Source organism: Stylophora pistillata, chromosome 6 (assembly GCF_964205215.1).
Source record: "Stylophora pistillata chromosome 6, jaStyPist1.2, whole genome shotgun sequence".
In the NCBI taxonomy this organism is placed as follows: Eukaryota; Metazoa; Cnidaria; class Anthozoa; order Scleractinia; family Pocilloporidae; genus Stylophora; species Stylophora pistillata.
In genome coordinates this window covers 13008634-13018869 of record NC_142524.1, presented here as the reverse complement: position 1 = coordinate 13018869, position 10236 = coordinate 13008634, and the positions used below count along the sequence as shown (strand labels likewise).

The 10236-nt window shown below is 38.9% G+C and overlaps 1 protein-coding gene across 1 annotated transcript; it reads left to right on the top strand.

Moving 5' to 3' along the window:
• The first annotated feature begins 4195 nt into the window (after positions 1 to 4195).
• Positions 4196 to 6319, top strand: LOC148728322 (uncharacterized). Its single transcript, XM_088725848.1, has 2 exons — positions 4196 to 4681; positions 5482 to 6319. Exons 1-2 carry the CDS (start codon positions 4283 to 4285, stop codon positions 5494 to 5496), a joined length of 414 nt encoding a protein of 137 aa, XP_088581974.1. The 5' UTR covers positions 4196 to 4282; the 3' UTR covers positions 5497 to 6319.
• The last annotated feature ends 3917 nt before the right edge of the window (positions 6320 to 10236 follow it).

Genomic DNA, 10236 nt, shown 5'->3' with positions numbered 1-10236 from the left:
GAATAATTTTTTTACTTTACTCAAATAAAGAGAAGATGATCATGTATTAATCCTTATTAGAAATTACCTACGTCCTCGATGAGGAAGCTAATTGAGGCATGAAGGATACCCAAAAAATAAAAGCAAGAAAAAGCTCGCGAAAATGAGAAGCACCAGTTGATAATGATTGCCAACAACGTTTCACGACGAATATGAATATATAAAACCGATCGCCTACTGAAAGGATTGAAGAGAAAATAATATATCCCTGCTGACGCAAAATCTCAAGAAAAGCTAAACATTGTCAGTTCGAGTTTGCGAGGGTTCGGGTTAGGGAGGATGATATTTACTTTCAATAATTAATGAGGAATCTCATTTGTTTTTATTATTGCACATTCAACAGTCACTTTCGTACATTTAGTTTATTGTATTAGAGCTTTTTGGAAAAGAAAATGTGCGTTGCGCGAACTTACAAAGCTCGTTACTTTTTGACCCTGTCGGCGAAGAAGTCGCAAAAGGTGACAGAAGGCAATCAGAACAAAGAAAAAAGTAAAGACCCCCCGTGAAACTATCCTCTTAGGTTTATTGCGATACGAACACAGCTGGCTTTCTTTCGCGGCTCTCGAAATAAACGAGTCATTCTCGATTCTTATAATAAGAAAATATTTTTTCTTTATGTCAAATCCTTTAATGTCAGCCCCTAACTCGGCCAATATCCAGCCATCTTGACCTCACGCTTGGTCAATCAATCGTGAATAAGGTTTATAGTACATTAGCGCTTCTCTTTCCAAACACCTGCAACCGATACAGTTACTTAATTCTTATAGTCGTGACGTTTCAGAAATGTTTTGGAAACAACCGCAATGTTATAAAGTAAGCAATGATCCTAAAGAAGTACTTAATTACGTTAGTCCACAGAAACTATTGCCTTGAAACTGTGGAGGTTTCCACATTAAGACGGAGAAATTTGAATTCGTCGTCTTTGCTCTGAAAAAGGATCTGTTTAGCATTAGCATCCGGATTACGAGGACTTATGGCAGAAACCCTCGACAGCATAGCTGCGATAAATATGCGCACTATGAGGGTGCCAATGGGATTAACCGTTAGTCGTAATACGGCCAAAAAAATACCGTTAGCCATAAAAATTTACAAATTTCAACCGTTTAGTCTCAATGTTTTTCCTTCTAAGCATAACAGAAAGAAATAAACCATCAGCCGTAATATGGCCAGAATCTTAACCGTTAGCTGTAAATACCATAAACTCATTGAGACCCTTCCAATTATCCCACTAGATATTAAACCCTTCAACCTCTTAAGAGTGACTAGCATCTAATTTCTCCCAACAGTTTCATTGATAAATCAAACATGAAATTCACGAGAATGAAGCAAGTGATCATCACCGACTCAAAGGAAGCAAATTCTCCTTGTCAGTGACGTTGGAATTATAAAGAGAACAGTATGGAGAAGATACATATTGATCTTAAGGGTTAAATGATATACAACAAGTAGAGACGTCAGCGTTTTCGAAAAGCTCCGTTTTGTTAATGTCTTAATTTCTGTCTAAACTCAAACGCAAAGCTAGTTTTTTTCCCCTAATATAGTGAGTCTTAACACATTGGCATGTTTTTTTTTTCAAAATCTTAGTTTAAAGCATCCCTATGATAAGTTATCCTTAAGCTCCAAAACTGAATATAATATATATCACTTAAAAAACCATAGTTTGGGACGGACGAAACATTAAACCAGCTCGACAGTAAAAGTGCATTTTTATTTCGGTTTATATCATTCAGTCAATGTTAGAAAAAACATGATCTTACGGTGCCTTACTGATCCTGACGAGACCTATCAAAAAATATTGTGATAACAGCCGATTTTCGTAGCAGCATTGCTTACCATTGACTACAAAAATCAAGTATCTAGTCATGACCTTTTACTGAATGTTCTTTGTAATAAGTCCAGTGCAATGAAGTGAGCAATTACTCTAACAAAGCAATTAAGTAGGTTAGTCCACTGGAAACAACAGCTTTTGAGGTCTTCTTACGGTTATAAATCGAGGCCCTAACATATATGTAACGAACAAAGCTCTTATGTGAAGGTGTAGTCTGATCGCCCGGGTGAGTGTAGTCCTGAGAAGGACTGTTGTCGGTGGTAGTGACTGACGTTTCGACAACCTGTGCGGAAGTCATCATCAGAGTCAAGTGAATGATTGTTGTCAGTAGAATGTTCTTATTCCAGTTCGTGTGAAATGATCGGTTGGTTTTGCCGTGATGTTATTGGCTGTAAGACTCAAGTGACGTAAGTCGGTCGTGATTGGTCTGTTTCGATCTGTCGGTAAAGTTAGGTCGTTCTTTTTCGGTCGTTTGTGATGTTTATGTCGTGAATGAGTCGTTTGTATGGAGCGGGTAGTTGTTGACATCTGTTTAGGGGAGTCTGTTCTAAGTTAGTAAACCAGCTTTCCAGAGTCAGTCGTTGAAAATAGTCAGTGCTGTAGGTTAGGCATTGTGCAGAGTCCCAGTCAATGTTGTGGTTGGTAAGTCGATGGTGTTCAGCAATGTGATTGCTGACATCACCTTTTCTCGTCGCCCGTCTGTGTTCAGTCAGTCTTGTTGTGAGGTTTCTGCCAGTCTCACCGATGTAGGAGGCTTGGCAGTCGGAACAATTGATCTTATAAATCGTTCCCTGTCTGTTCCTCGGTTCGTCTTTGTCTTTAACGTTGGTTAGTAACTGACGTAGTGTGGTGATGGGTTTGTGGGCGACGCAGATATTGAAGGGTAGTAAGATGCGCGAGATGTTTTCAGACATGCCTTTTATGTACGGTATGGTTGCTGTAGTCAAAGGGGTTGCGGTGTCATTTGTTTCGGTAGTGGTAGTGGGTCGGTGAGTGTTTCGTCGGATGAAGTCTTTGTTGTAGTTGTTCTTCGTAAAAACACGGTGATGGTATTTGTTCTCGTCGGATAAGCTGTCTGTCGAGTTGCATACTAGTTATGCGCGTCGTGTTAGAGTTCTGATAGTTGTGGCTTTGTGTGATGTAGGGTTGTAGGATGACTCGTCTAGTAATCTGTCGGTGTGTGTCGGTTTCCTGTAAACTGTCGTCCGTAATGAGTTGTCGTTGTGGCTTACCAGGCAGTCTAGAAAAGGAAGTTTGCCATTTTCTTCGACTTCTCTGGTAAACTGTATGTCAGTGTTTTGTTCGTTAAGGTGGCGGTGGAATGCGTCAATTTCGTCGTGTCGAACGGCGGTGAAGGTGTCGTCAACGTAACGTAACCAAAACGGTATCGTTTGTCGGCAAGTCGAAAGGGCGTGTTCCTCGATGTTCTGCATCACAATTTCTGCTATAACAACAGAAACTGGAGACCCCATGGCAGTGCCGTGTAACTGTTTGTAGTGTTTACCGTTGTACTGAAAGTAAGTAGACGTTAGGCAAATGTTTAGCAAGTCCATAATGTCGTGGGTCGGTAGATTGTCGGATTGCAGTCTCAGTGCATTGTAATGCCAATTGAAGTGGAATACTTGTGAACAGTGATTTCACATCAAATGACACTAGTTTGTAGTCGTCAGGTATCTGAACAGTCTTGGTAGCGTTAATGAAGTCTTCAGTGGATTGTAGTTTATGTCTGGATTTGTCGATTAGCGGTTGTAGTATTGTCGTTAGGTACTTGGATAGTTGGTATGTGGGAGAGCCACAGAAAGAAACAATAGGTCGCATCTGGAAACCAGGTTTGTGTAGTTTCGGCAAACCGTAGAGTTTCGGTGGCTGTGGTACCGAGCACCTCAGTCGATAGTACCGTTTGGTGTCAAAGGCGTTCGTTTTCTTGAGTGTCAGTAGTTTACTGTTGAGTTTACGTTGAAGTGCAGGAGTTGGGTCACGTTTGAGTTCTTCGTAGGTTCGTTTGTCGTTAACTAGTGCGTCCATTTCAGTTTGTTTTTAACGGTGGATATCAGTTTGTTTTTAACGGTGGATATGTACTTTATTGTACACGGGGCACGCTTTTTTCACGCGCTTTCCTATGATTGACACGTATTGTATCCCAGTATTATTTCCACCATTCGGGTTTCTTTATTTTTAACGTGTGCATTTTTTTTATTGTATCACGTACGAACTAGGTTTACAATATGGGTTGTGACTCGATTCCCAACGATTCATTTCGATCGATCCTTCTAATCGTGGCGCATTAAACAGTAGACAGAGTTCGCTCTAACTTTTCAAAAAGAAACCCTACAGGAAACTGTGAGTATTTTTAAAAAACTCTTCCTAAATAGTTTTCCATTCGATCATTCATTCATTTATGATTTCTTTATGTAGATGGAAAACACACGCCGTTCTAAACGCTTAATGAGTGAAGAACCTTCACAGGATGGTGATCCCGTGTCATGTTTTATTTGCTTTCTCAACATTTGTATCAATATGGTGCGTGCTACAGCTACACCCTGCTGTAAAAATCGTATCCACAAGACCTGCCTGCGAAATCACGTGTGGAGCTCTTCCACAGGCGGTCTTTGTGGAGAACCATTTCCCGCCTCCCTATTATCCCGCTACCGTCAGCTTCCCACAGTACCCGCTCCAGAAGATGATGATGAAAATGATGGTCCCTCTATCTTTGACAACGCGAACCCCAACGACAGAGAAAGCATGCGATTAAGAGCGATAGAGGATTTGGAACGATTACTACAACCCGGTGTATTGGAACGACGAATTCGCGATGTAAGTCATTCACATTCTCTTCTCGCATCTTTATACTTTCTTAAGACTAAGACGCTTTTCACTTTTTTTTGTAAACCTCAGACGACACTCTTTCAGATGCCGCAAATTTTACTTTGGAACATAGATTCATTCAATCCTATATACTTAGACTATTCATCGATATGAAAAATACACTTATTAACCGCCCACCCATTATTTATCAAAGAATCAAGAAAGAAATGTATTTTCCAGCCGATGTAAATTCGTATTTTATAGATTATAGAAACTATTATGTTCCCTCACATCTACGTCGATGGTACACCAATGATACTTTTCGATTCGCTGAATATTTATCCTATTTGCTTTTTTCATATCAAAGACATTTGTCACCTTTTTTCTCGTTTTTTGTTCGTTACCCCATTTATGTACACACCACTTCTCAATTCCAACATCAATTCTTTTTAATTACTTACACCTAGCTTTTCTCTTTTTCTAGATTGGTTGTAATCCTCGTTGTCCTTCTTTCCTTTTTGAAGGTTATTTTGAATTACACAATCTCTTATGGCTGACCTGCGGCAGTCTACAAGCCGTTCTTTCCACGCATACTTATTCTAGACGACTCAAAATTCTTTCACATACTACGTACCCTGATTTAGAACGCGAATTGAATAAATTTCTTTGTTTATTTTTCCCACTCCTGTTAAATATTGTATTTACATTTGGCCTTTTTTTATGTGACCTCATTTTTTCATCTACAATTTTGAATTTGTCTCTGTAGAAAGGTGTGTTATTTATTTTTGTTCATAATAATAACTTTTCAGATTCCTTGTGGGTAGAACTCTGAATAGGAATGTTCGATGCTTTTACCAATTACCTTAAAGTGATCAAAACCTCTGCCAAACCACTAGCTGCGACCAAAGACATGAAAGAGCATCCCGATTGTGCATGTGTGGCTTTAGGTGAAATATTGGCTGGTGTAGATGAAAATGCCTTTGCTGATGATCAGGAAAAAATCAAATCCCGCATCAATCACTCCGTCTTGGATACACCCAACGATGCCTCTGAGGACCAGAAACAATTCAGTAAAGTGTAAAGTCTACAACGGTGTGATGTTGGCTTTCCGAGATTTTGTCGTCTATAGCGAAGGTAAACCTCCAACAAGAGATTACGATTCCCCTGTATACAGCAGAGGTGATGAGGATGAGCCAGAACGATGATTGACATGCACTTTGTTTCAAAAAATCTATATGAACAGACTGCTAGACCGACACTTGACTCATTTCAAACATGAACAGAGACTTAGAAGAAAACCCTAAATGGGCTGGAGTAATTTTGGATGATTTACTCGAGATTGTATACGAAAAGGCAGACTGCGTTGATTTTTGTAGAATCGAACGCGATGTCACTTCATACATCAAAACAGTGGAGTCCTACAAAAAGAATACCATTCATGGCCTGTACTTAGATGTTCTGAGAGCTTTCTTAGTCTCCACGCAACATTGTTATCAACAATACAGACAAAGATTATCAGACGAGGAAGACGACTGTGACCACTTGGATGTTAAGACAGAAGAAACCAAAAAAGACATTGAACCACCTGAACCTTTTCCAGAACATTTATTTTGCGTTATGAAACCTTATGTAACAGACTAAATGAATATTGTGTGATAAATAAACATCTTTTCTCCTAAATACGTCTTGTTTTCTTACGTGTCGACTTAATCCTTTCGCCATCTTGAATTTCTTTGTTCTACTGTTACGACGCCATCTTGAATTTACAACCGTTATTTTTTAAAAATACATTACATTCATGTACAAGAACCCTAGAAAAAAACCCTATACCTACACCCTAACCCTAAAATACTACTCATACACCTACACCTTATGAATATTAATTATACCCTAACCCTAAAAACCCACGTACATCTACATGGTATGAATTAATTAACCTCGGCCGATGAAACTCGGAGCCAAGCCGTTCGGTTTTCCCATACAGACGCCATATACTACTCAAGTTAATCAGAATTTTCTATAATATTTTATATTGAATAGATTCTTATTGTTTTGTGTGTATTTATAGATTATTGTACCATTGTACATATATAGATTTTTGCAGTATTGTACGATATTTAGATAACATGTATTTTACTCTTGCCGCCTTTATTGTTATTCGCAGTATTATTTATATTTATTTTTGTATTGTGCATTGTATTTATTTTAGGATCCTATTCACCAGGGCTCCTATTGATAGCAGAGATTTACGTTCTGATGGGACTACCCTGGTGTTGGGACTGTTATTTATTTTTAAATAAAGGTGTCATCATATGGCAGACCTGTTCATAGGCCATTGAAGTCGACCTTTATTTTATCTTCGCGAAAGAGACGCGAAGTACTTTATTTGAACTGGTCACTATCCAGACTTAAACACGAAGGCGCGCTATTTAAGGAAGTCTTCCCTGGGAAGGCCTAGGCTCATTTGTCACTCACCGTTGACGTGTGCGGGTCAAATTTAAATGCTGGTAGACGAACAAAAGGAGCTAATGAGGTATCTATTGCTTACTTCCACAAGCATGGTGGCAATGAGGTAACGTGCGAACCACCTACTTCGACCTCAAATTTACCGCCACAAATAAAGACAGTTTCCATTGGAGAAAGAAAATACAAATCTCAAAAATTCTTGTATTGTGATGAATACATAAAACAATTTTGAGGAATGCGCCCGTTGTTCACTGCTTTAGAGTAGCTGTAGCTCAAGCTGACTTGACTCTAAGAGTTCTACATCAAACGACGGTTGATTGACAAATGGTCCAGTGGGACCTAAGGCTCCTTTTATAGCGCCTTCGTGTTTAAATGTAACAACATAACAAGAAATTAATATTTTCCAAGAGATGAAAGGACCATCTGCTAGCACACAAAATTTAAAAGCCGGATTGCACCGCGTTATAGGGTACGAAGTTGCCGAAGGTGCATAATTTCTCATTGCTTTAAGGGGGGCACAACGCCCATTTAGGCGTAATTTGAACTTTTAGAATTTTCGGAGAAAAAAAAGCGCGATAGAGCTTTTTGATATAATTTTCGAAGAAGATTTATTAAAGGGTCCTTTAGAAAAAATAAAACGAATTATGAAATTTTGCCGACTGTCGGCGGATTGTCGATATTTACGGTCAGTGGTTCTTATAAAAATAAGTTTGTTTCCCATAGTAATATAGAGTTTTCACCCTCTTTTAAGAGAATTATTTGGTTTTATTAATATTTATTTTTTCTCAGTTCGTGAGCGGGCGGTATTCTACGAATCCTGCAGTCTGATTGGTTCCGAGAGCGGGCACTATTCTCCCCATCCGGTCCGCTCACGGCGGGTGGTATTCGTTTCGCTTGAGTCATTTTGCAGAAAATCTGAAGCTTCGTTGCAATTTTTCACAAATATATCTCATTTTGCCAGCTGGGCAGAAATTTTGAGCAAAGACTTCGATCACGACCTTTTGGCGATAAATAATATTGATTTTTTCTTCTCTCTCGCTCTCAAATCACGTTGGTTTTTAGGCAAAAATTGATTTCGAAATAAATTTTGTGGTACTAAATTTGTTTCTAAAAAGATTGAAACGCGGCCTAGAAACGATTTGTTATTTAATAATCCTTCACAAAAAGTAACTCAGAAAGTTAAAACGAGAGGTAGTTGCAGTTAACGATTACTTTAATCAATGTGACTCTCAATCGTTAATATCTGAATTCTTCAACACAATTTGTTCGTTTGTGAAACGTTGAGCGAAGTTTTGAGTTCTTCTATAAAACACATTCGCCTATTCTTCGCAGGTCCCACAAATTTGGACATTTCTATCGTAAATTTCACAACAGTAATCGGAGGAATTCGATGAATAAAAGTTGCATTAAATCTCCTAGTGTCTAGCTGGAAAGAGTCTCACTGACTCCAGCTCTTCGGTGAAAGAAAAACCGATCTACACCCACCATTACAGAAAACAAACAAGCAGACTGACAACTCCAAAGCACACATTTGCATTCACTTACAATTTGACTTTCCGTGAAATTTTAAAATGGAACAAAGGTAAATCTTCGAAGATTAATCGTCGTTGGAAGTAAACGATACTTTTCGTAAGATCACCGAGTGTTTTTTTTTTTACGAGAAGATCGTCGCATAGTCATTTAACTCGTGTGTGTTAGTCATACCGGTACCGTTGTTTATTCAAACGCATACGCTTTTTCCTCTTAGATTGACAGGTGTCACATCATGACAGTTACTTATCAATAAATGTTTCAAAGTTTTCTCGGAAGCCTTTTAAGTTACCTTTACAACTAAAAATGTTTCGGTGAAAGCGTTCTCTTTAATTTGGATAACGTCTGTTTTCTTTATCATCCACTCGTTAACAAATTGTTAAGTTAATGGAGGATTTTCCCGTAATTAAACTCGTAATTGTAGCCCTAGATTATTCGGGTCCTTATGGCACTCATTTTTTTATGTGTTAGAAAAAAATAAGAATGTTATTGACCAGCATAGGTCGGTCCGTATTGGGAAAAACTGTGCCCTCTGTCTTGAGTACCGCCCGAGGCCGTAGGTCATAGGCCTCGGGCGGTATCCAAGACCTTGGGCACAGTTTTTCCCAATACGGACCGACCTATGCTGGTCAATAACATTTATCTATTTCTAACTTTATAGCAATTTTAGTTAGCTGACATTATTAAGGTCAAGTTTCATTATTCGTGCGGGGCATTTGATTATACATTTCTGCAATTTGCGCTATATAAAATAATTTCAATCATTATCATTTATCACTATGATAAAGCTCATTAAATTGAGTTAAAGCGCACACCTAAGTAGAAATCGAGTACAGGAGAAACAAGTGAAAGGCTACATTAAAGTCGTGGCTGTAACTCGGCCAATCAACCCACCGAAGTATGTATAGATAAACAAATTTTTCCCACCTTTACCGTGTAGCTTCTCACCAAATCATAATAATTTCCTCCTTCCCTCCATTTTATTGCCGCTGGCTCCATGTATTTGTTGGCGTCGTTCAGCTCACAGTTATTTAGTTCGGACTGAGGGAAATAATTCATGGATACACACAGGTAGTCATCTTTGCACTTCACGTGGCACTGAGGGGCGCTTGGGACTGTCAATCCATGAAACACGTGGCCCTCGTGGATCTGGTTATAGACGACATCCCAGTCATCGATGGCAAACTTGAAGTTTTGACAATTGACTGCTGTCTGCGCCACAGTGGAGATGGTCAGGTCGAATACAAACAGCACCAGTTGAAGATGTTGCACGTGACCATAGCAATGCTACAAAAAATGCAAAGAAAAAGAGATAAACTATTATTTCAACTACCGAGCATGGCGTAGTCTGAGACAAAATAAATTCATATTTGAATCTCTTACCCAAAAGCAACCTCCACTGATTAAGTTTCATAGGTGGAAACGCACTAATTAGTATTTTATCACGAAACCCGCGTATCTCTACTAAAACGGAACCGAAGCTCTGCGTGTCGTCGCGGTAGTTTGCTGACGAGATTGACGGGAGATACAAATAATAACTGCTAATGTGGGATAAATTGGCCACAATA